General features: G+C 33.5%; 3 protein-coding genes and 1 non-coding gene across 7 annotated transcripts; 2 read left to right on the top strand and 2 right to left on the bottom strand.

Moving 5' to 3' along the window:
• Nucleotides 1-210: 210 nt before the first annotated feature.
• On the bottom strand, nucleotides 211-3,907 carry LOC133305529 (uncharacterized). Its single transcript, XM_061505778.1, has 6 exons — nucleotides 3,756-3,907; nucleotides 2,947-3,016; nucleotides 1,891-2,001; nucleotides 1,080-1,206; nucleotides 890-1,007; nucleotides 211-494 (listed from the first exon to the last, which is right to left on the bottom strand). Exons 2-6 carry the CDS (start codon nucleotides 2,954-2,956, stop codon nucleotides 426-428), a joined length of 435 nt encoding a protein of 144 aa, XP_061361762.1. The 5' UTR covers nucleotides 2,957-3,016; nucleotides 3,756-3,907; the 3' UTR covers nucleotides 211-425.
• A 4,131-nt stretch (nucleotides 3,908-8,038) lies between these two features.
• Nucleotides 8,039-8,111, top strand: TRNAE-CUC (transfer RNA glutamic acid (anticodon CUC)). Its single transcript has one exon. It is a non-coding gene; the product is annotated as a tRNA-Glu (tRNA).
• Nucleotides 8,112-15,428: 7,317 nt separating this feature from the next.
• LOC133305320 (mitogen-activated protein kinase kinase SIPKK-like) lies at nucleotides 15,429-21,595 on the top strand. Of its 2 annotated transcripts, none has more exons than XM_061505497.1 (9): nucleotides 15,429-15,635; nucleotides 15,720-15,804; nucleotides 16,955-17,089; nucleotides 19,469-19,693; nucleotides 19,815-19,997; nucleotides 20,089-20,318; nucleotides 20,705-20,750; nucleotides 20,829-20,924; nucleotides 21,329-21,595. In XM_061505497.1, exons 1-8 carry the CDS (start codon nucleotides 15,559-15,561, stop codon nucleotides 20,916-20,918), a joined length of 1,071 nt encoding a protein of 356 aa, XP_061361481.1. In that variant the 5' UTR covers nucleotides 15,429-15,558; the 3' UTR covers nucleotides 20,919-20,924; nucleotides 21,329-21,595. The 2 variants fall into 2 exon arrangements, with proteins under 2 accessions (XP_061361481.1, XP_061361480.1); XM_061505496.1 differs by having other exon boundaries at nucleotides 15,430-15,635; nucleotides 21,413-21,595.
• Nucleotides 21,596-21,943: 348 nt separating this feature from the next.
• On the bottom strand, nucleotides 21,944-25,574 carry LOC133305323 (protein phosphatase 2C 56-like). 3 transcript variants are annotated; one of them, XM_061505499.1, is made up of 6 exons: nucleotides 25,390-25,574; nucleotides 24,792-24,961; nucleotides 23,676-24,682; nucleotides 23,229-23,585; nucleotides 23,025-23,130; nucleotides 21,944-22,384 (listed from the first exon to the last, which is right to left on the bottom strand). In XM_061505499.1, exons 3-6 carry the CDS (start codon nucleotides 24,546-24,548, stop codon nucleotides 22,050-22,052), a joined length of 1,671 nt encoding a protein of 556 aa, XP_061361483.1. In that variant the 5' UTR covers nucleotides 24,549-24,682; nucleotides 24,792-24,961; nucleotides 25,390-25,574; the 3' UTR covers nucleotides 21,944-22,049. The 3 variants fall into 3 exon arrangements, with proteins under 3 accessions (XP_061361483.1, XP_061361484.1, XP_061361485.1); XM_061505500.1 differs by lacking the exon at nucleotides 25,390-25,574 and adding an exon at nucleotides 25,099-25,365; XM_061505501.1 differs by lacking the exon at nucleotides 24,792-24,961.
• Between the last annotated feature and the right edge of the window lie 229 nt (nucleotides 25,575-25,803).

Raw genomic sequence — 25,803 nt, 5'->3', positions numbered from 1 at the left:
AAATCTTGTTTGTTTACGACCCGTGGTGATCCTTTAATAAACAAAAGGTTCCATGTTTTCCTTGGTTTCCCTTTGAGCCATGCACTTTTCGTATTTAAAAGAACAAATATATAGCATTTCGGCTTTTCAACTGTTAAAAATAATTAATAGAATCTACCAAAAATTAAAAAAACAATCAATAGTAACTCTGACAGGTTCATGAACACTAATCATGAGAGTTATTTTGAGCATACATCAGTTCAGAAATCATCATTAAGGGCTATGACGGATCATCCTTCTCTCAACTTGTGGTATAGACGACAGATTTCTTCTTGTGATTTGCTTCACCAACAATGTGCAAGCTCTTTTTCCCATTGTTTCTGATATCTCGTCAGAATTGCTTCCAAATGTTCTTCTCAACTTTCACTTTTACACTTTAATTTGACTTAGAGGGACGGCGATTTTAACAGAAGAATTGCTGCAATTGTCAGCAAAGCTATAGAGCACACTAATGCCTGCAAGTTAATCACCATGCCAATTTAGACATCAATGAAGCAAAGTGAAATACAAATAATACGTAATATCTGCTGCAAAACGGAAAATGAACTTGGATGACATGAATAACTACAACAATGTTGAAAGCAATCCTCACTGTTTATAGCTGTTGAAGCTCATTCTGCTTTGATCAAGTTAGTCATTCGGCTTGTTACTTAAATGGTTCATGTTCATAAAAAGTGTGTTTGATCCATGGAATTATTGGACTCTGCTCAAAGCAATCCTATTTGACTGAACTTATTCTAGTGCACAATGGTAACATTTGCAAATGCATGCATGAGCAAACAGACACAAACAAACACACAGAGAGACAAATAGAAAGGAATAGAGCAGAGACAAAGGGGAGAGAGATTACAGCAATTGCAGAGGCTGCCAGCCCTGCCCGTTCCCTAGGATCCTTGCGATAGTGATTTCCGAAATAGAGTATTGTTGCATAGTACCACATAGGAGGGCATAGAAATCCAAAAAGAAACCTGCAATTTAACAGACAAAGCCATGAGACATGATGATGAAACTGAGGAAGAGAGTTGAGTAAAATTACTTACGAGAACCATCCAATTCCACAACCAAAATATGGAAGGGGTTTATCATAAATTCCCATTTGGAAGTCTTCTGGATCTCTAATTAAGGTATACTTTCCCTTTTCATGGCCTGTTGCATCCATTGCTTGTCCTGCCATGGCCATAAAAATTATAAATATTTCAGAAGAAGAAAAAAAAAGGTTGAAATGAAAAGAAATTTTTTGTAAGAAAAAGAAAATTCGATTGCCACTGCTGTCTTTAACAAGTCAATATTCTGCATTATTACTGAACATGTTATCCAACCCCTGTCCAGGACCTTATTTTTCAAGGAGGAGGAGCTGTTTGGCCAAAATTTATTAGCATATTTTTCATAATACATAATACATAGTAGAGAAAGTTCTTTAAACTCTAGTAAAGGGGAAAATTGGACCCTGAGATTGTACTCAAAGGACAAAGGGTAAGATTATGAAGGGACTTATCTTTATCAATATAATGGAAATGGAAATTAAATGCCACTGAAAATGCCATGAAGAACAAAGAAAGTTGCATTAGATGTACCATATTAAGATAAATTATTCAGTAACATATATCTCTTGCTGCATCCCCTCCCTAAATAAAAAAAGAAAAGAAGGATGATACAAGTTCACTGGAGCCATCAGCATACTAATCCTTGCATTCTAACAGATCCAATTTGGTAGAAAGGTTTTATAATAGTAAACAATGCAAGTAAGTTATAAATGAAATACTTGGAAACGAAATGAAAAATCATTAGAATTTCAAATGATTTTGCTATTTGTTTGACATTCCAGGTTTGACATATCATTAATATTGTTACCTCTTGAATAATTCCGAGCAGATGGCCTTAAAAGATCAAGATGCTTATCGGAGACTGATCTCCCCAATTCCACATTGTTTCTCAAACCAACAGTCTCTTCCACCCTAGCATCTGCAACACCAAAGGAAATACCATTTCATGGCAAGTGCATGGAGTTGAATTGTTTCTTCTTGAGTTTCAGATGGCCCTATATCATGAATGCAGTTGTATTCTCATAGTGGAAAGTCTACAAGCATATCAACCTTCCAAGTAGACGTGACAAAGCCTGTTCCCATGGAAAACCATGCTTTCCTTGATAATTTAATCTATGTTTAAATAAGATTTTGGGCCATATAGTTTTCACTTGTTTAGTTTTTAGTCCTTATATATTGATACATTTTTTTTTTTCCTGGTATTTCTTACCACTAAGGTTTAGGTCCCTAAGGACCAATATCTTAGTAAGTTAAACTATAAGGATCAAATCATCATCGAAAATAGGGATCTGACAACTTAATGAATAGGAAATTACAGGGTATAAAACCCAAATGAGTGGAAAATATTGGGGCTAATACCTTCATGGTAGGGACCAAAAACCCAAATAAGTGAAAATATAGGAACTAAAACCCAAAAAAATACTATCGGGACCAAAACGCAAATTGGTGAAAACTATAAGGACTAAATCAACCTTAAACCTTTAATTTATGTGGTGCATGCATATTATAAATATATTTCCTCTTTCTGTATCAGATGGAGGATTAATCCTCACTATGAGATAATGCTTGAAAGCATGTAGATCAATGTTGTTCAAAATTCAAATTTCTCCTGCATGTCGTACTGGTGCTAACCAACACACTATTCATTTATTCAATAAATATTGTTTCAATAAATTCTATGCACTGACTTATAACTTTCAAGGATCAGTATCTGGGTCAGAATAGACAATTCATGACAGGATGTTATGTATATTGGAAAGAAGAGATACATAATCAAGTACCATTTACAATCTAATAAGCATATGCAATTGTACTTATATCCATAGGAATTAGTTAGTTGATAATAAGAAAAACTTTTGAGTACCTTTATCCATGGATTGTGGAGTTAGTCTGCACGCTCAGGCCTCCTGCTTTTCAAATGACACTCAAAATCCCTGTTTTTCAAAATCCACCATATTAGATAAAAAGATGATTTGTAAGACCAGCATGTTTCCTCTTAGAAGCAGAACAAAAAAGAAAGAATATCCAAGTCTTGCAAGATATGGGCATATTGGTCGATGACTTTGAATGTTTTCTTTTCTACAAGAAGCATAAATAAGTGTCCTTACCAAACTAGGGCAAGTACATTAATCTTTTCAGATTTGAAGTTGTTTTGAGGAATTGGAAAATTCTACTTATCCTTCAGACAGCATCAGAATTGTAATATACCAATATGTTACAAAAACAACCTTTGTTCTTGGCTCCCGGTAGAAGCAGGAGGCTTTTGATTGTAAGGTTTAATATGTATCAGACCTACATATTTAAATCAACACAACTGTTCTCCTCTATAACCCCAAACTTGTTAATTAAGATACTAATCCTGCATTGTACTGCAATGGATATCCAAGGTTGAAAAACCTCCACATTAAGCTAATAAGAACATCTCCCAATTCAGAATTTCAGCTCACATAAAACCCATTGAAATTCTATTACATGCAGCTTGGATTGAACAATACATGTAAGAACATACCAAAAAAAGTAATGGGCAACAACCAAAAGAAACAAAAATCTCTGATCTACCGCAATCATCAAGAAAAAAAAAAAAAAAAAAAACTTTTTTCTGTATAAGCTGGAAAAATGGAATTCCCATTTAAAAAAGGAAACAGAAAATTGAGAAATCAAAGAGATACTAGCCTTGGAATAGAGCAACAAGAAGTCCCACTGATCAGAAGAAAGAAAGGAACTGAAAATAATTATAAAAAAAAAAAGGCTCTTTGCATTTGATTGGTGTTCAGCTTGAGAAGCAATTGCTGCTTCTTTTCTAATTCATCTGGTTTTTGCGCAACACCCTCTTTCAACATTAAACAATTGAAAGCTGCATAGAATTGACTATTTTGTTGTGTCCGTCCTCTATGAATAGGAAAATAAATTAATAAGAAAGAAAAAGAGAAAAGTTTCTTTACAACAGTAAATTTCTAAAAAATTTCAACTGATGAAATTTTAGTTATTTTTGCAGATTCATTGGCCCCTTTTACAGGTTTTTTCTTTGGTCCTTGTCATGTGTCCATGTTCTTCAATCTTGGTGTGCGAAGAAGGAAAACGTCGAACATAAATTTAAATGGACTATCAAGCCCCTGGTTTGACTCTCAGTTTTTCTACATAATATTGTCTTTTGATTGGTTTAAGGTTTAGTATTTGTAAAATCATTTTTTTATATTTTATTTAAATAATATTAAAATATTTTAGGAGAAAAAAATTGCCGATTGCAGCCGGCAATAAATGGCCGAAAGTAATTATCAAAACTGACAAGTTCCTTTTAAAAGCAAACTACGCATATGTCACTTAATATTGAACATTAATTTCTTTACTTATCATACAAGTTTGTCATTCATTTATTAAAATTATAAAGGGGTTTGATTTTCTCATGTTAAATGAGAATTCAATTCTCATGTTCTAGAGATAAAAAGCATGTGAGACTCAGGTATTAAAAAAAATTATATGTAGAATCCATGTCAGTACGAAAATTAAATAGTGTATAAGAAAATTTAAATTCTCATGTTAAATGAGAATTATAAAACCAATAATAAATTGTGTGATTCTGAATTGCTTTCGTCTCGTGATTGCATTATGAAACAAGGAAGCTATGACAAAAAAGTTAATTGAGATCCAATTTAATAATATATCTTATTTATTGAATGTATAAATGTCTACGTTTCCATTAAAGATATTTTGATCGTAATTTAATAAGTAGGTGAGGGTGAGGCAGGGCCTCAACATGCTTAATTTATAATTAACCAAGCGAATATAATAGGAGGATAACTCAGCATTCGTCAGTTTCGAGTACTTTGATGTATATTTAATCTTGTAAAAATATATGCAGCTAAATGTAATGATTTTATCTCAATCACATGCATGATAGAAGAAAAAATACCAATGTGCTTTTTGGGAATGTTTGCGGATTTAATTGCATCGATATTGGTGAGAAAATTTTATACAATTTTCTTATTTTAGCACCCAATCGTTTCTGTTGTAAATTTCTATATGATCCAATTTAATAAATCTATAACGGTTTAAATAGAATTTATTTTTATTTTTTTTTGTTTTATATTTTCATTAGACGGTAAATAAACCTTGATTTTGTATTTTCTTCTTTTAAATTTGTGCTTTAGTAATGGAAATTTTGGTGTATTGTTTCTAAAAATTAACTATTGTATGCATTAATTCTTATTAAATACATATTTTAAGTACATTGGGTCGATGTCTTGTAAATTTTAAACTATCAGTTCATTAGGTTTTTGTGGTGATCGATTCCGTATATATTTAAGTGGGCGCTACATCATTTAAAAGGTAAGGTAGTTTATATTTGCTGATTTAATTCGTAAAAGTAGACAACTAAATATTATCATTTTAACTATAGTTATGGTCGAAAACTTGTTGTGTATTCAACCTTCAAAATATTAGATCATCTTGATGTAAAATTCAATAATAAGAATACTCATTTATCACGTTCACCATTTTATTTTATTTTTTGAGATATTTTAATCGATTTATTACTTTATAATTAATTCGGTTCGAGATGGATTCCGGGATTAAAGCTTTAAACTCTTTTCAAAAATAATATTGTGAATAATTGAACACATACTCTCATCCCACATGCTCAATTTCCTAATATCAAGTGAGTTACCATAAGTAATCTTCTAGCACATTGGCGGACCCACTTGCGGGCAAATGCCCGCAAGTGCGGTCATAAACTTTTTGATTTTAATTTTTTTTTTTTTTTTTTGTAGATTGTTATTTGTCTCTTGATTCAATATATATATTAGGAGTAAATAATTTTTTAAGTCCCTAACAAAAAACATGATTCTCAATTTAGTCCTTTACAAAAAAAAAATAGTCTCGAGGTCCTTAAAAAATTTAAAGTAGATCAATTTAATTAAAATCGTGGTCCATCACAAATTCAAAAAAGACCTACACTAGTCCCACAGAAAGACCAAAGTGGGTCCATAGGGATCAGGTGACTAATTTTTTTTTATAATGGACTAAAGTGAGGACCAAATTTTTTTTAGGGACCAAAAAGGATATTTATTCTTATATTAGTTAGCAACGTAACAACGTACGAAGATGATTAAAACAACGCAACAACGCACATTGATTAGAAAGAAAACTTATTCTTCCTCCCTTGTCACGTACTCATTTCCACGTTCTCTTCATCCTTTGTTTCCTTTTTTATTTTTATAAAAAGAGATGATTGATTGTAGGTCTGACATTCTCAAATAAGTTAATATCTAGAGACGAGACCTTCACTGTGATTTTGTTTTACTTCTGTATAGGTAGTGTTAACTTTTTTATTCACCACTATAAAATAGAAGGGATAGGTTATTCTACTTACCATTTTTTTGCCTACCTCTACCTACCACCCTCCAACACCGTTAGATCAGAATCTTAACTAACATTTATCTTTTTCTCTCTTCTTGAGATTTTGATCTAACGGTATTGGAGAGTGGTAGACAAAGGTAGGCAGAAAAATGTTAGGTAAAATAACATATCCCAAAATAGAATGATGATGTATGGATGTACTGGAGTATATTCTCATATTTGTTTTGAAGGATTGATAAGATTTAGGGGGAAAATAATTGGTCAAACTATTGTCTGCAGCTTGTTATGGAAGCAACTAGATTATGAGCGGGTTCAAGCGTTGATTTAAACTTTTATATAAAAAAAAAAATTCTGGGGCGCTGCCCCCGAACCCCGCCACTGATTGTGCGGACATAAATTTTTTTTCCTGGGTCGCCACTGTTCTAGCATGATTTAAATTTCAATAAGTCATCAACATAGCTGTCTTCTAACACAATTACGTTATGTATTAAATTGAAACTAAAATACTGTTAGAAGGGAATGGCTAATTATACCTCAAATAGAATATGTGTTTCTTGCCGGGACTCTTATATGTTTGTAAACCACATAACATAATTCATTGTTTTTAAAGGGAGAATTATTTTTTAAATGTAAAAATTAATAAATAATTTTAAAAAAATTAAATTTTATTTCATTTGTAAAATATAAAAATTATATTAATTTTTTAAGAAAGGATAAAATTATAAAAATATCTCATTAACTCTCAATTTTTCTTTCTTATTATATTTTTAACTCCTTCATTTTTCTCTCCTTTCTTTCTTTTCTCTCCAAACTCTCAAACACACCCTAAATGAAGCTCAAGGGAGTTTAGATTGAAGATGTATCAAATAGCTCATTTTATTCATTGGTTTAATTTTTCTTGTTACGTCAAAATATTATTAATAAATTGACTTTACCACTGAGTCAGAACATTTATGCATAGAAAACATGGTGAGCTGCTGGGGTGTAAATTACGGAAAAATCTTCGATACATCCGATGTATGGTGCATCTGTCCAAAAGAAAAAAGTTTTTGTGGACTTACATGAAAATGAAAATAAAGAAAAGGAGTAGAATGGAATTTTTTTTCCAAAATTGAAAAAAATGAGTACCCAATGAGATACAACGGATGTACTAAAATTTCTCTCGTAAATTAGACCTTTTGTTTGCTTGGAAATTGATTTTGATGTACTGCACCTTGCGTGTGTCCCTTGTTTGGAGATTATTAGTAATAAATTGGTAAAAGATGATGAATGATGGTATATATTTTTAATAAAATTTCATATAAACTTACTCAATATAAAGTGAGTTTAATTTTTTTTTTATAACACCTTCATAAAATTTATCCAATGATAAAGCATTTGCCATCAAATGAATAACTAATATTCATATAATTTTAACTTTGTTTCCCTATCCCTCATTCAACATTAGCCTTCCAAAGCAATATTTGATTTTTGTATCTGCATTCTGCAAAAATAGAGCGATTGCCCACGTCAGCAGAATTTCCCCTGCTGACAGGATAATTTAGATTTGCGAGCTCTATAACAATATAAAATTCTTATATATCTGTTCACGGAATGTCAAATCCGTTGTAGTCTAGTTGGTTAGGATACTCGGCTCTCACCCGAGAGACCCGGGTTCAAGTCCCGGCAACGGAAATGATATTTTGCACCTTTATTTATGATGGGTTTCAACGTGACATTGTTGATATTCAACTAGAATACGGGTGTCATCAGAAATGTATTCTATATTTTGTAACACTTTCAGTTCTCTTTTAGTTACCTTTTCAGCTCTATTTTCCCTTTCTAAGGCTGGGGAAGGCAAAGAAGACTGAACTTTTATTTAAGTTTCTATAAGTAACCTTAGCTTCATACTGGTAATTGGTTATTTGGTTGTGTCACCCAAGTACTTGATATTGTCAACATACTATATATGCCAATCACTCAAAAAATTTGCAATATGATTATGTACTGAGAGAATACAACTTTTCTTGAACCAGGTTGAGATGTTCAAACATCCATATTTGTAGCTGTTGCAAGTTGGAAATTCCATCTTTAAACTCCTTGGTGTCTGCTTAAGACCATGTGAATCAGGTAGGGAAGGAAGCTGCCAAAGATTGACATTGAGGGTGTGTTTGGTACAAGGGTATCACAACGATTACTGGTAAACCTTTTTTGGTAATCGTCAATTATCATATTTGGTAGAAGTATTAAAAATCAATTCTCGGATATCCAAGGTTTACCGATAAAGTATTTTATAAAGAGAAGTTACTGTTGGGATTACAAAAAATTAGGTGGTTTTCATGATTAATGGGGAAGGGAAAGGAGATCAACATATTTTTGAGACAATAATACCCCCAACACACATCAATACCCGTTGAAGAATATGTTTTGAAAAGTTAAGGTTAGTTTTGTAAAATCATCATATATTATCGATAATATTTTATTAACAACCAAACATATACTCAGTAAAATTATTAAATATTCCCGGTAATATTTACGTCTACCAAACAATTTTTTTATATCATTCTCGATAAATTGAATTTCTTTTTATATTACTGGAAATCATGATTCCCGGACACAAAAAAAATTCTCTTGTAACAAACACACCGTGAAACGAAAGCTAAGTCAGTATCCTACTATCTACAATGTTTGGATATTCCGTGGAGTGCACATGCAATATATTCTGGGTAGTATTTGAAATTAGCATGTGGCTGTTCTGATTTTATTTATTTGAGTTCATTCATATTTCTTAATATTGAAAGTTAAAACCATGCTTTAATCATTGTTCATCAATCAGATACTTGTACTCTTCTTAACAATGGCCAAATAGGTTAACTCCATAAACAACTAGAAAGAAAAGCTTACTGTGTATAAGGACGGCCCTTTTGTCATTTGAAAAGTAGTGTTAAAACTATATATCAATATTGACCAATATATTTGAGTACATGACCATATACTCAAGCATATCATAACGCAGATATTCAAGTACATGGGCATGTACTCAAGTATATGTTTTATTTTTTTTATAAAACGTTTCTAACACGTAGCTCTTGTAAAGTTATGTGAAAAAAAAAATCTGATTCAAACACTTAAATCAAAAGTTATGGTCTTCCAAAGTTTTATTAAAATTTTTCCAAAATTTTATAATATCAATAGGTTTTGTGATACCCACAAAACTCCTCCTCATATTACTCATAATATTGGACTTGACTAGATAACATAAGGAAGAGTTTTGTGTGTATCACAAAACTTATTAGCATTACAAAATTTTAAATTTTTTTTTAATAAAATTTCGGAAGGCCATAACTTTTGACTCAGGTGTCTGAATCATTTTTTTTTTATTCCACATAACTTTTCGAGAGCTACCCGTTGAAAAAGTTTTGTATATTTTTTTTTGAATATATACTTGAGTACATGCACAGAAACAACAAATACTCGAGTATATTGGTCGATTAACGGTCAAACATGGACAAATTGATATACAGTTTTAGGACGGGGTAAAGTGGTAATTTTAAAATTAAAAAAGGGCAAAATAGTCAAATAGCCATATAAGGATTGAGGAGGGATATACATGGTAGTTAAAATCGGGATTCTACCAAAAATCGGTAGAAGGATTAAAAATTGTAAAACGTAAAATCTTAACATAAAAAAAATCGTAAAAGCGTTTGAAACTTTGATGAAATCATTTTGATTAAAAAAATTGTAAAATCGTAAGATCGCAGATTTAAAATCAGAATTTTAACTACTATAGGGATATAGTTGGTAGGCTACTAGGAAAGATGGCTACAAATGTAATTGCGTGGGGACCTTTTGGATGCAGTTGAAGAATCTGTAAAGAATTAATTTAATTCAAAAACTTAAGTTATTAAGTAAAGGTCTATCAATGATTTATATATTTTTCTAACATATCCTCTCATATGAGAGTTCACTGGACATAAAAGGGTAAATAATGTATGGCTCACCTACTTGTACTAAGAAATTCCACAAGAAAGAGTAGGTATGGTGAGAATCGAATCTGTGACGTTGAAGTTCCGATGTCATATAAAAAACTAATTCAACCAAAAAAAAAATTGTTAAGTGAAGGCCCATTAATAATTTATATATTTATCTAACAGAAACATTTTTACCAAAGGACTACTTTTTTGTGGCATTTATTTGTCTAACTTTTAAGGGATAGGATATTGTAACAACTAAGTAACGTTACTACGATGTTACTACCAATCAATCTCACTGTTAATTGGCTATTTTGATCCGACAGTCCTGATTTGATCAATATATAGCCCTTCTCTCTCCCCCCCCTTTCTCTCTCTTTCCTTCTCTCTGACTATACTCTCTAGTCTCTACCGCCGCTGCCGCTCCCATAGTCGTTGTCGCGCCGCCGCCCCACTCTACCGTTGCTGCCCATAGCCGTCGCCGTCGCGCCGTCGCCCTTAATCCCTCTTTGAGTTGTGCACCCCTCTCTCTACCGCCAGACAGTTTTGCATCATTTTCATTCTGCTTTCATTTTCTTATAGACTCTTTTTATCTCATTCATCATATTCATTCTTGTCTTTTTTAGTTTCTATTTCTTAATTTCCACATTTTACCAATTGCTGGAAAGCTTTCCATGATATTTATATTATTTACGATCAGTACAGTCAGAAAGAAGGGAAGAGAGAGAGGGGGAGACAGAGAAGGGAAGAGAGAGAGAGGGGGAGGGGGGGAGACAAGGGAAGAGAGAAGGTATTCAAATAATCACATATCTTAGACACTGTACATGTGAACAATTGAAACTATGATCCATTACTTGTCATTAATCCCAATCGAAAACAAAAGCAGCGAGAACATTAGGATCTATAAATTGAGAAACAGAATGCGAAGTGGAGCACATTTTCAACAATCTGATCGCTGTTTAAAGTGATCTAAATGAATTATCCATTGAAATTCTTCATAAGAGGATCGACGTAAACAGTATCAGCATCAAAAGAACTAAATCCCAAATTTCACAACTCAGAGAGGGTTTAAGGGCGGCGGCGCGACAGCGGCTATGGGCGGCGACAGCTATAGAGACTAGAGAGTATAATCAGAAAGAAGGGAAGAGAGAGAAAGGGAGAGAGAGAAGGGATATATATTGATCAAATCAGGACCGTCGGATCAAAATAGCCAATTAACGGTGAGATTGATTGGTAATAACATGGTAATAATCCTACTTGGTTGTTACAATATCCTACCCCAACTTGGAATAACATCATATTTTGATTGAATAATTTAAAGTTTTCCAACACTAGTAGGCCCATTCCAAGGGAAATTTCCAGGTAGCAGCAACGATAATGACTGAAAGGCTTTCATATATAATAATTCAGTCATGGTTTCTTTTTCTAATTTTTTTCCAACCACGTGTTTCTCGGTGCCTTTCCTAAGAAAATTATTATTATTAGAATTCTATTTCCCATGTTTTGGAAATAAATATTTCCTATTATAAGTGAAACCCATTATCTATTAAAAAGAAAGAAAAAAAATGTTAACATAATTTTTTATGTTAAATAAGAGAATGATTTCTCTTATTATTATTATTATTTTCGGTGGCGATATTAACTGTTGAATACATTTCTCAAACAAGTTAACAAGCCATGCATTATTTAATGTATGTCTTTGAACGTTGAACGCTTGGTTGGAATAACTAAAGTACATTTATTTAATCATTACATAAACTTTTAAATATGAGATCTGAGTATATATTCGCAGAGAGATAGGAGAAAGAGGTAAGTCAAACTTGGTAACTTACTCTTCTCGTTAGTGCCGGTGGGTTGCTTTATCTTATAAAAAGAAAAATAATTTTATAAGAGTTATGTTGTAGGAAAAGTGAAGTGGTTATGTTACAGAGATTCGTATTTAATGTCTTAGTTTTTTTTTTTTTTTTGCTTCAAAAAATATGATGCTCACAAAATATTATGTGTGTAGGAAATTCTTTTTTTTTCCTATTTGCATGATGGATGCAAATCCCAAAGAAAAAACTAGTCAAAATTATATCAAAGAGAAGGCAAAGAACCAAATTCCTTTGACATAAGTAGTAAAGAATCTGGATCTTTTAATAAAAAATCTCAAATTTGAGTTATGAGAATAAAAAAAAATTAGAAGAGTCATCCCTAAAAGAATTCGACAGTCCTCGATAGGAATTAATTTTCTATTACGACAGAAGGATATATTACTAAAAAAAAAACAGAGAAGGCAAAGAAACTTTAAAAAAATAAAAAAGGAAAAAAAATGACAGTACATAATACATATTACATAAGGATTAGGAAGTTACTATGTACCCAAAGGCAGCAACAACACAATGTTTATCATATTAAGAACCATGCTATGCCACACAACTTTATAGACACAATTGCAAGTTCCCGTACAATTCCATAAGTATCAGTTAGAAAATATGTGTTTTTTACTCTCCTCAATTGGTATATCCTTCAAATTAGTTCGATTCAAACATTATCAGATATTTTTTTTTAGAAAATATGTATAAAATGGTGTATAAGGACGGCTCTCTCAAGACTATTTTTTTTTTTTATTCTTAGCATTGGAACACGAGACAATATATATATATTTTTTTTGGAAAAGTTCATAAACTTTTATATGGTTTATTCTTTTATCACTTACACTCTTATTTTTTTGTCTTATCAATTATCCCCCTTGATTTCTTTCATCTAAATCCATATTTAAAACGATCAGTAATTAAACTAATTTTTCAATTTTACCCTTCATACAATTACATAAATCAAACTCATAGCAGCAGCCAGTTTGGGTGAAGTTTACAAGGCTAAAAAGGTGCAACGTCCTAGCATTGAGGAAGCTATACGATTGGACTTCTACTTGATAAAAGGTCTAGGGTTTTTCATAAATAAATATGTGGACATAATCACACTTGGTATGAATTTGCATGCAGGGTTTTTCAAGAGCTCAACTATGTGCAGGTTAGTTCTTCAGTCATTACCATACTTGGTATTTTTGTTTTTTTTTTCTTATCTTAATTGTTTTTTTTTTTTGTAAGTATCTTAATTGCTTTTTGTTCACGCAGAAAACTAAGACAGACCAATCATTGAATCTTTTGCTTTATGACTAATTTCCAGGCAAAAGGCTAGCATACAATTTTGTACCTTTTTACACTTATAATTAAAATCTCCCCTGTGGTGATATGTTCCTCATATGTTAACAATAAATCGGTGTATTTGTAAATTATTTAACCGGAAATACTATTCTATTTGTAAATGTTTGTGTGTGCAGAAAAAATCATTTATCAACTGTGACGTAATAAAACTAAAGCCCTTATTTAATATTCTAGGAGGGACAAAATGTAAGGAAGTATTTTGTTGTAAAATGGGTTTGACTTATGTAATTGGATGAAGGATAAAATGAATAAATTAATTTAAGAGTAAACATTTTTTTTGGTCCCTAATAAAAACGGTATTCAATTTAGTCCCTTACAAAAAAAATAGTCTCAAGGTCCCTAACAAATTTAAAGTGAACCCATTTAGTTGAAATCATGATCCTTCACAAATTCAAAAAAATCCCATATTAGTCCATCAAAAGGACTAAAATGGGTCACTTTGAATTTCATAGGGACTAACCGACTAATTTTTTTTTTTGTAAATGACTAAAGTGGAGATCGTATTTTTTGTTAAGAATCCAAAAAGGTATTTACTCTTAATTTAATTACAAACATGTTAAATATGAACTTGGATGAAAAAAATCACAAAAAATTAATTGATAAGAAAAAATTATAAGAGTGTAAATGATAAAAAATAAACTTCATGGTATTTTTATTCTTTCTATGTAATAACTAATAGCATTATATATAATTGTCATATGTCATATATTAGAAACAAGGAAAAAAAAGTGGTAGTAGGAAAAACTTGCAAGGGGATTATCTCTCTTATATAATAAGAGAGAAATTAGGGATGTGCATGGGTCGAATCGAATCAGATTTTTTGAAAAACCGAACCGAATTAGTTTAAATGGTTCGGTTCGAAAGTGGTTCGGAACCGGTTCAGAAGTGGTTCGGAATCGGTTCGGGTCGACTCTCTTTTGAAAAAATAAATTTAAAATTTAAAAAATAAAGTTATAAAAATTAATTTGGTTCGGAACCGGTTCGATTATTAAACCGGTTCTAAAAACCAGTTGGTTCTTAAACCGGTTCTAAAAAGCGGTTCGGTTCATGAACCGGTTCTTTAAAAAACCGGTTCGGTTCATGAATTGGTTTTTAAAAACCGGTTATTTTATGGAGCGGTTCGGTTTAGTTCGGTTCATGGTTCGACCCACTTTTTTTGGTTATTTTGCACACCTCTAAAAAAATCCTTTTATATTAAGAGATAAATAAATGAAGCCTATTAATTTTTTTTTATAAAAAATAGAAAATAAGAGAAGCACATATATTTTTGATACGAGGACAATATAAGAAATCAATTTCTTGTAATATAAGAAGAGAATATACTGTACGTACATAGAATTTTATGTTTTTTTTTTTAAATTATGAATCCACATATTTATATCACCCATGTCAGAATACTATCTGTATCTCATAATATTAGTAAACCCCGTATAAGAAATCAATCTCAAGAGAACGAATATGATTTTATTGTAAATAATAGGTGGGGAAGTCTGAAAAGTCAACAACAGTCTCCATCTTTGAAGCTACTTCTTTCCATCCTCAGCTCGTCAACAGTGACTGCTATATTTGCCAACCAATCACAAAATTCGAATTTTTAGTACTTCGATCCTCTAATAAAGCTATCCTTTTTGAAGTACGATATTCATAATGACACAAATTTTTATTATACTTTAATCATCGTTGGATTAGAGAAAAAATTGAACGAAGAAAAAGAAATTTTTTTTTTTTTAAATTCAATGACAATTAGAATGATAATAGAGTGATAATAAAAAATTTTGATAACACGAATATCCTACCTATCATTTTTAGCTTAAAATACTAGTTAGTCTACACAGTGTTTCGATATTATATAAAGAGAGAGAGAGTGTGGGTGTGTGTTAGTACCAGGTTTTCTTTCTTTGAAAACCAAGGGAGAAGAATCTCTGACAGAGGTTGAGAAGCCCATCAGAGTCCCAAAACAAAATCATGAAGAAAGGAAGCTTGGGGTCCAGTCTGAAACTCTCAGTTCCTGCATCTGATCAGGCTACTTTTGCAAAGTTCCTGTGAGTCTCTGTTTGTGTGTGAATTTGATTGTTTATTTTTGGGATTTGACAAATTGGAATTGTTGGTATGTGGGTGTGTTGTAGGACTGAAAGTGGCACTTTTAAGGATGGGGATCTGCTTGTCAACAGGGATGGAGTTCGAATTGTTTCTGAGAATGAAGTCGAAGCTGTAATCTCTCTCTCTCTCTCTTCAATTTCAATATTGATCCAATCGGATTGCTCAATTGTTTCATTTGTTGCATTTGATCTTTTGGATCTGATGAAATGGCCTCTTTGATAAGAAGGGATTCCGGATTTTTATTTATTTTCCTTATTTTGAGGTTTCCAAACCCTAATGGAGCATTCATTGTTTTATAATGGATTTTTTTTTATCAGATGGATTATTTGCTCTTTCCCCATTTTTGTTTGGTAAAATAAAGAGGAATTTTTTATTTTTTATTTTTGGATTTTGTGGGTTGGGGGATTGAGCCTACTTTTCTTAGCCTTTACTACTGTTTTGAATTGAACCAGATATTATTAACGAATTTAGTGTCTCGTAGAATTTTTCGTCTTATTTGTGTTGTGTCTTTAAACAAATGGAGAACAAGTTGCAAGTTTATGAAGTGAAATTGTGCTCAGCATAAGTTATCCACTAAATGAGCCACTAAACAAATTGAGTCTTTAAATTCATTTCAATTCTATCCATGAAATAAGAAGTGTTTTAAACAAAGTTTGTTTCATAAAATTGTTTGCATTCTGAGTTAATGTAAGATCCTCTTCTTCCTCCACCCAGCATTTGTTTTTCTTAGACGGGTACTCACAGTCGCTGCCTCTGTGACTCACAGAGGCAGCTGCTAAGGATAGCTGAGTCCAAGTAATGAACCACTTGTTTCTGCCAGAATCATTTGAAAATACCTCGTTGTTTCAACACCGTTATCAATTTCTGTTTTATTAAACCATCAATCATGGAAAAAAGAAAAAGAAAAAAGGATCAATCTGATTAATTATATTGGAAAAATTCCTAAGCATACTTTTTAATGGTCAATACATTCTAGGAAATAGAAAAGTTGATAGTAAATACATGGCCGTGTTAAGTGAGGGCCCGGAACTAATTCCTTTGCACACTTTTATAAGTGACTCAATTTAAATTTTTTCATGTTAAGCTCCACACATCTATAGTTATAATCAGCTGCAAATCCCAACCATTGTTGTTTTGGTATAATAAGGCATGGAGGTTTGAATGTGGACTTCCTGCATTTTTTTTATTTGGCCACAATACACATGCTGACTGAATTCTGACAATATGTTTTATATGGGTTTAACCTCTTTTATGTTTCCAGCCACCCCCAATCAAGCCAACAGACAACCAGTTAAGTTTGGCGGACATTGACATAATCAAAGTTGTTGGAAAGGGAAATGGAGGGTTAGTGCAATTGGTGCAACACAAATGGACTAATCAGTTTTTTGCACTGAAGGTATACTTGCTGCATATTGCATGCCTTGCTTTGAATTTGTATCTTCTCTTGTCCCATTCTAGTTATTTATCCTTTCGTATTTGTGTTGTCTACCCTAGAAAGAGATTTTTGAGAAAACTATACCCAATGTGGGTTCAGGTCTCTGTATTTGTATTCCTCCAACTCCAATAACCTAGTTGTAAAATATAGTACAAAGGACTTAAATACCCTCTGCACACTAATCATGTGCATCATACACTTAATTCTCAACCCTCCTCCTCAAGTTGGATCATTAATGTTAATCATGCCCAACTTGTTACAGAGGTACTTAATCCTACTCCCATTAAGTGCCGTTGTGAAGATGTGAGCTATTTGCTCTTCAGTTCTAACATGTCAAATAGATGCAATACCTTGCTAAATCTCACCTGTTTCATTCTTTTATGAAACACTGGGTTCGAGGCAATTTGAATCACAACTTGATTATCATACCAAAGTTTCATAGGTAGGGGATCCTTGAACTCAATCTCATCAAGTAGATGGTGCACCCATATTAACTCATAAGAAGTTTGGGCCATTGCCTGATATTCAGATTTTGTGCTTGTCCTTGCTACTACATTTTACTTCTTGCTTTTCCAAGAGATCAAATTTCCTCTAAAGAACACAATAATTGGTGGTTGGTTTTTGATCGATTGGTCATCTAGCCCAGTCTGCATCAGAATAACATTCTACTTTGTTGTACCCATTATCTTTATAAAGAATGCCATGACCGGGAGCATGTCCCAATGAGAACTTCAAGGAGATGACATGAACTGATTGATGACACTTACCCAGAAAGAAATATCTGGATGTATCACAATGAGATAGTTAAGTTTACCAACCAAATTCCTTACCTTTTTTGATCTTATAGTAACTTTAGAATCATTGGAGTATCACAAGGTCTAGATTCCGACATGCTAACGTCGGAGAGGAGATCAAGAACATATTTCTGTTTGAGAGAGAAAAATTCCCATTTTAATTCTGCTTACTTTAATTCCCAGGAAATACTTCAAAAGACTTAGATCCTTTGTTTTGGAATTTGATTTAGAGGAAGCTCTAGAGTTTTGCAATGCAAAAATGTCATTCTTAAGTATTACTATGTCATCAACATAGACCACCATGAGAATACAACCACCCTCAGATTGTTGTTAAAAGACAGATTCTTGCTGTCTTATGCAAGGTGTTAGAGGGGTGAGAATCGCTGGCAGCTTGGGCAAACTGCTGTAACGTGTTGCATATTCCTTTGCTGAAGTTTCCATCACTATTATTTGATATGACCTGGCTCCTTTCAATAGCCACAAATGATGGAATGATCATCTACGTCTCTTCTTCCAGCGGAATTTATCCATCATCACGTTTGCCACCCCCATAAGTACTATAGTCCACCAAAGCAGATATCTTGCCTGGGACCAAAGGGTGTTTTTTAGAGAGTTTTTGGGGAAGCTGAAGAAGAAAAGTGTACACATCCTTTAATGTCAACTGTTCGTATCCTGCCAGGAGTTGAGAGCGGATAGTGCCAAATTCTGGCCTCAAACCAGATAGGAAGCGCATGACAGGAACTTACTCCCTTTGTGTCTGCATTGCCTTGTCATCAGAAGCGATTGGCAGCTGGGTATTCAGCTCTTCAAAGAGGCATTTGACAACAGTGATTCTTCCTTTTGGTTGGCATGATAAAGTTCTTACGTCTTAGTATAGAGAAGCGATAAATCATCAGACCTAGAGCATATTGCCATAACTCCTTGACATTGTTGCAGGTCTGTCAAATTTATGTGTGCAGCCGCATATCCTTCTGGATCCATACACCTTTTGTTGGAAATATTCAAGTGTGAGTGGTGTGAAGTCCCACATTGGTTAGACATAGACCAAGTGAGGACCATATAAGTGCCAAAGACCCATAGATGTAAGCCTTAAGGTTTCAGGTTGAGATGTGGTGTTAGTAGTAGCCAAATATGAGTGTTCATATTGGAGACCTTGGCGAAGAAGGAAAAAACAAAAGGGGGGGGGGGGGGAGTGGATTTAGAAGACTGGCAATACCATGTGAAGTAGAGATTTGGGAAATCTGTAGCTATTGTGGGTGTGGTCTTTATATTTATATTTAGTGAATTGAGCTAGTAATACAAAGAAGTACAAGGACAAAAACACCCTTCGCGCACTAATCACATGCAAAATACACCTAGTTTAACAATCTAGTTTATTAGCTTGAAAGGCTGTTGCTTCTATATCATGATTTTTCTGACATAGGTACTTGAACTTATGAACTAATTACTTTCTTTTTATTTGATATATTCACAACCTTAATGCTATCATACACATCCATTCCACATTGTTCTTTTGTCGCTTATGTATGCATTCTTCACAATTCAGGTAATTCAAATGAATATTGAGGAGTCTATGCGCAGGCAGATAGCCCAAGAGCTGAAAATTAATCAATCAGCACAATGTCCTTATGTTGTTGTCTGCTACCAATCATTCTATGATAATGGTGTAATATCAATCATCTTAGAGTACATGGATGGAGGCTCTTTAGCTGATCTTCTGAAGAAAGTTAAAACAATTCCGGAGCCATATCTTGCCGCCATCTGTAAGCAGGTAAGGAGTAAGACATTGCACTTCAATCTTACACCTATATAATTGTTTTCACTGAATCCAAAACAAGGTCTGATCCCTTTCTCTCCCTCTCTCTCTCTCTCTCTCTCTTTTAATGATGTAGGTGTTGAAGGGTTTAATGTATCTTCACCATGAAAGACATATTATCCACAGAGACTTAAAACCTTCTAATTTGTTAATAAATCATATAGGCGAAGTAAAGATTACTGACTTTGGTGTCAGTGCTATTATGGAAAGTACATCTGGTCAAGCAAATACTTTCATTGGCACATACAACTATATGTCTGTGAGTAATATATGCAAACATTTTTATCATTTTACCACCAAAATGTATCACTGTTGCCTGGAATATAACATCCACTCTGCTAATTTTACAGCCAGAGAGAATCGATGGGAGCCAGCATGGCTACAATTACAAAAGTGATATATGGAGTTTGGGACTAATATTGCTCGAGTGTGCTATGGGACGGTTTCCATATACACCACCAGATCAAAGTGAAACTTGGGAAAGCATTTTTGATCTTATTGAAACCATTGTTGATGGACCACCTCCTAGTGCTCCATCTGAACAATTTTCTAAAGAATTTTGCACATTTATCTCAGCATGGTAATTGTTAAGTGTGCTACCTAGTTGTGTACAGTCAATAATCTTAACCCACTGAAAGAAAATGAATGCATGTGCACACGCACAAAGGTCATCCTGAAATTAGTTGGTATGCTTGAGGAGCCTTAATTTTGTAGTTTCTTTGTAGACAAAACAACAGTAAAAATGTAAATCACTTGCCATACCTACCTGTATGAACCCTTATTTTCATATATTATTTTAGGACATTTTTCATAACTTCGTGGGACAAGCCTCCATCTGTGTTTAAACAAATATAAGAATTTGGTAGCTTCCATCACTATTCAGTCGGCTATTTTGCCATGAATTCTATGTCAATGTGCTTTTTTTGAGTCTTCTGATACTCCTTTTTCAATCTTCTCTTTGTTTAGTCTACAGAAAGACCCAAGGGATAGACTGTCGGCTCAGGGACTAGTGGTATGTGTAAATCTTATCTTTAGACATATACCATGCACAATAGTCTTTCTAATGATATATATATGATTGAAACTCCAGAGACATCCTTTTATCAGCATGTATGAGGACTTGGATGTGGATCTTGCTGCTTACTTCTCCAACGCGGGATCTCCACTGGCAACCTTATAAAACTTGGTATGTTCCAATCTTGGACTTTATTTTAAATTTAAGTAAATGATTATTCTTTTGTTCTTTATTTACCAATTTATTCGGTGATCTTGAATGTAGATCATTATATGAATAAAATGAGTTTATCTGTCATAAGCGGAAGCATTTTTTCTTCTATATTGAGGAAGTTGTTTTTCTGTTCTGTAAACGATACTGATGGTAATGTTTTGGAGCTCATATTTTTCAATTAAAATGATCCCTTTGTGATGAAAGCTTGTCCTGGGATGCTTAGGAGACTTTAAAGGCAATATCATGCTTTTACTGATATGGTTACTTGAATTACAAATGATAGGATGTACTCTCTTGCAACTTTCCGGTTTCAGATACTAATATATCTGGTTAATCTGAGTACATTTTTTTTTATTTAACAGTTGGAGTTATAGTACTCGATGGCAACTTGGCAAGTACAAATTCCATCGGATGTAACTGTAGTTTTGATTCCTTTTTTATTGTAGAGCACAGCTTGCATATGAGCAGCGTCTGCAGATGAGTCGAAGAAACCAGCTCCTCTAGTTATGTCAAAAGATTCTGTGTTTTGTTATTGAGTGATTGAGTTCAAGAATTTGTTGGGAAACTCATAGATGTAAGGGCCTATAAATTGCAATGATTGGCACTTCATGAAGAATTTTAATGCTGAAGATTGAGTATCATGGGCCACTTGCATCAATATGTTTGAATTTTATTATTGCAACAAAACGTAATGACTAGGATTCGCCCAAGATGCAGATAATATGATCTGATGTACAAATTTATAAAAGTTTGGTCAAACGTAAAAAATTATGCCTGTGGTCACTGGCTTAACGGTCCCTCAAAGATATATCTCTGACTTTTTGTTTAAAACTCGTCAAATTATCTAATTACTTTTGGGGTTTTTATTGTTTGGAAATAACTAATAATCAAATTTAAGTGTAGCTCCTAGGTGTACTAGTAAGACTATGTTTTGGAAATCTATATCACAGTAATAACTCATCCAAGCTTTAGTTATCTTTGAACACAGCGAATTTTAGCTCACATTACTTGGCACTGGTTAAAAACTGACAGGTTAAAGTCTATAGCATACATAAAGATATTCCAGATATAAAACAAGTTATTTTATGTCTTTTTCTTAAATTTTCTTTGAGCCTTCAAGTCTATCACAATTACAGAGATGTTATCTTGACTTCCCCTTTGGAGGGCTAGTCTAGATAGATACTCTGCAGCAGACTGAGCTGCAGGATCAGCTCCTTCACCTTGTCCTGTTGACCCGTTGTTGCCATACTTTTTGTGCCAAATAAGGATTCGCTTCCGTGCAACATCGCAGGCTTCTTCATTTGTCATTACATCCCATAAACCATCACTTGCTAGAATAAGGCACTCATCGTTTTTCTCTCTTTGCACAATATTGACTTCTGGTTCTGGAATTATCCATGGTTTCAAGTATCTATCACCTGTTGGACAAGAAGAAAAATTAGACAATAACAAAGATTATTTGAATAAGAAAGTAAGGAAAATTAATCTCAATTACTAATACAAAAAAATCTTAAAACAATTTATTATTTCAGATTTTGGAGCAAAAGTTTTATAATAGTATCACATTCACCTAAAAATTATAAAACTAAATAAATAAATAAAATCCTTAACTCCTCAAATGCTATATTTATCTAGCAAAATATATGTACTTTCATAATATCCTATCCAACGGTTGAAATCACATTGAAGGAAGTGTATTAAAGTAATTTTCTGCTCCAAAACCTTGGGTCATTGGGACACTAATGTACCAATGAAAGAACACTTGCTGGAAAAAGAAGTTATATTTCTTTCTTTCCCAAAACAAAAATGCATTAACGACAAGAAAAAACTAATATAGCAGTAGAAATGTAAAATCAAAAAAATTACAGTCAAATTAAACCATTTGATTCATATTATGAAAAACTTTAACCCCTTAATAAACATCAAACTGTTTACAGAAGTAACATGCCACAGCGTAATATCAAATTACAAGAAAACCAATCATGTTGTGGAGAAGCCAAAGGGAATTTCATGCTTGATACTTAATTCTCAAAAACAATGCGACAGACACATAAATACCTATGGACCTTGACATTGCCAAGACACCAAGAACTCTGTATCCTTTCCAATGTATGACTCTTCCTCCTGCAGCCTCTATCCTTTCCCGTTCATCCTCTCGATTTGGCTGCAAACGGGAAGTAATGTTTTCTCCATCAGACAACTTCAGATTCTAACAAAAATTCACCAAAAAAATTATAGTGAAACTAGAATGAAACGCCTTACTTTGTGGTCAGCAGATAATGGCAGTGCTTCTTTGCCACGATACAAGACAGCTCTTGAATCCCCACAATTTGCAACTATTATGTGGGTTTGACTTAAAATGACAACCACTGCAGTGGAGCCAGCAGTCTCAGGAGCAAGAGGTTCACTATGAGAATCAGATCCCCCACTGTTGTTTCCACTATTAGCTGCACCAATTCCTCCAACCTCATCATCTACTTTCTGAAAACAATTGGAGAATGCTTTCTTCCAATGGTCCTGCCAATTGTCTCTCCCATTTGACTCAGCCAAACTTGATTGTGCAGCTTCTATCTCCTCAATCAACACTGAATGAAGACGTTCCCGGCAGCAATTAGCAACCTATGAAAACAACACCCTCTTAGTGAAATAAAACCAACTTCAACAATACATACAACTTGTGTAATTTGATAAACTATTTTTAAGGCATACCTGAAAGCCCCCATGTCCATCATAGACACCAAAAAAGTGGGCTGGTGAGTATTTTGTGTTTTCATTCACATGGCCATCCATTAGCATCTGTGAAGGGACTTGAAAAAGTTGAGGCTTAACAGAAATTGCATCTTCCATCTCCTGTCTCATTCCACAAATTGATGAAAAACCCCATAGAGGGCCACTACTCGATTCCAAAGCATTCTGGTAGCTTGTTCTCCACGTGTTATTCTCCTTTAGCAACTGATCAAGAAGCACAGAAGATGATAGTGTTGGATCCGATCCACTTCGGTCCTCACTCTCAATATCCATTGCAACAGAAACTGTGTTCTGCACTGGCTTTAGATCTGGATGCGGCTCGTTTAAACCGGACTTTCCATGGATATTATCATCAATCTTGATGATAATTGGTGAATCTATTTCAGAATAACTAGTCTCCAAAGATGCTGCTTCCTCCCCACAAGGACCACTTTTGTCATTAGTATCAGATTGAGAGCTTGAATTATGCAGACGCTGAAAATCCACAGCTAACATGAATTCATCATCCTTTCTAGCCTTGTTATGGCTCTCAGTCAAGACCCAATTACTCTCATATTCAATAACCATTTCAGAGAGAAGAGCAGCTCCAACTTGATTCTCTTTTACCTCTGCAGATACTGTAATTTGGTGTTGTAGACTAACATCTGCATGGTTTTCACTTCCAACAGAATATGATTGACAATCCTCCACTGCAGGATTCAATATTAAAGCTGCTGCTGTATTTGCCATAAGCTTTAGCCCAGTTATCTCCATGTGGGTAGCCACTGCAGACTCCTTTTGAATCAGATTTCCAAGTGCAAATGGTACTGCAACACTCGAAGATATTTCCTCCATTGGTTTACTTACTTTGCCTTATAGCAATAGCCTTATACACCAGTATCCTATAAGCTGCTAGCCCCTAACTACTTTTTCCTTAGGCCTCCTTCCTATGATTGGGCTCAATCGGCATCAAAACACAAAGAAGTTTCCTACGGCAAGAAATTTAAGGAGTTTAGAATCAAACTCCTAAGAAGCAGTCAAATACAGTTGGAAAAATAAAATAAAAATAAAAATAAAATCATTTTCAAGGTTATTTACTTTGGGCATCAAAATCCAATGGCTATATTGAAGCAGTAAAGCTAGATAGTAGAACAGCCCACAAGATCCATTCCAAAATCAACTGTTTTTGGACTTATATTTTTAATCCTATTTGACAACAAGGCACAAGTGATGTCCCAAAACCTTCTATTTCTACCTCCTTTTGATCCCTGGAAAAAACAGGCAATAGATTATTCAAGAAACCAATATCAAATATTTGACAAAGTCTGTGCTTTGTCTCTCTCTAGCAAACATGGACAAGGAAAATGGGGTCATTGAAAATGAAAACATAGCAAGGAAATAGTACCCAAATGAGAAGATTGGTTCCCTAGATCTAAGGCAAGTTACACCGGCCACTGAAATTTCCTTCCCCTAGTTTTTTTTACCTCTTGTGTTCCTTTCATGTGTCAAACAACAACAAGGCCATCCACCCTCAAAATGATATCGAAACAAAGCCAAATAATATTGGTCATTTCAAAAAATCCTAAGGTGAACCATGCTTAGATTTCTTCTCTATGTGCACTAAGAGTCTGAGATTCATCTCAGGAAACAGTGAAAGCACAGAACATTTATGCTTAGCATAATCTGAGTTGCTTACCTTCGCAAAATGAAAATACTGCATCTAAAGCGAGGGAAGGGAATGAAGGAGGAACAGAAACTCTCAACAAAAGTATATGCAGTTATTAATATTTTATCTTAGGCAATGAACCACAAGTATTTCCTTCAGGAATTATAAATTAATTAAAATACGCAATAGATTTAATTTATAATTTTCTTTACAAACAAAATAGGAAAGGCAAAAGTAAATGTGTTGTGTATTAGTCTATAGAATGATGCAAGAATTTGACACATAACCCTTTCTTTTTTTCAAAAATAAAAATATATATATGTATTTAATCTTTCTGTTGAGTTTGGTTACATCGTTTTCTATAGAATAATCTTTCTTTATACTACCAATACAAGATTAAGACGTGGAAGTCATTCTAACCTCAATCTCTCTCATCCATTATGG

The sequence above is a fragment of the Gastrolobium bilobum genome, unplaced genomic scaffold (genome assembly GCF_033153095.1).
Source record: "Gastrolobium bilobum isolate Gb01-03AN ecotype WA unplaced genomic scaffold, APGP_CSIRO_Gbil_v1 utg1221, whole genome shotgun sequence".
NCBI lineage: Eukaryota > Viridiplantae > Streptophyta > Magnoliopsida > Fabales > Fabaceae > Gastrolobium > Gastrolobium bilobum.
The sequence above is the reverse complement of the archived record's forward strand: the minus strand, read 5'-3'. Positions and strand labels throughout refer to the sequence as shown.

Coding starts and splice junctions, on each gene's coding strand:
- LOC133305320 (XM_061505497.1), top strand. CDS start 15,559: ATGAAGAAAGGAAGCTTGGGGTCCAGTCTGAAACTCTCAGTTCCTGCA. Junction 15,636..15,719: donor GCTACTTTTGCAAAGTTCCT/GTGAGTCTCTGT, acceptor GGTGTGTTGTAG/GACTGAAAGTGGCACTTTTA. Junction 20,751..20,828: donor TGTCGGCTCAGGGACTAGTG/GTATGTGTAAAT, acceptor TTGAAACTCCAG/AGACATCCTTTTATCAGCAT.
- LOC133305529 (XM_061505778.1), bottom strand. Junction 1,207..1,890: donor TGCTCGGAATTATTCAAGAG/GTAACAATATTA, acceptor TGGCCATGGCAG/GACAAGCAATGGATGCAACA. Junction 495..889: donor TGGCAGCCTCTGCAATTGCT/GTAATCTCTCTC, acceptor ATTAACTTGCAG/GCATTAGTGTGCTCTATAGC.
- LOC133305323 (XM_061505499.1), bottom strand. CDS start 24,548: ATGGAGGAAATATCTTCGAGTGTTGCAGTACCATTTGCACTTGGAAAT. Junction 23,131..23,228: donor CATTATCTGCTGACCACAAA/GTAAGGCGTTTC, acceptor TCCCGTTTGCAG/CCAAATCGAGAGGATGAACG. Junction 22,385..23,024: donor GGCAATGTCAAGGTCCATAG/GTATTTATGTGT, acceptor CTTGTCCAACAG/GTGATAGATACTTGAAACCA.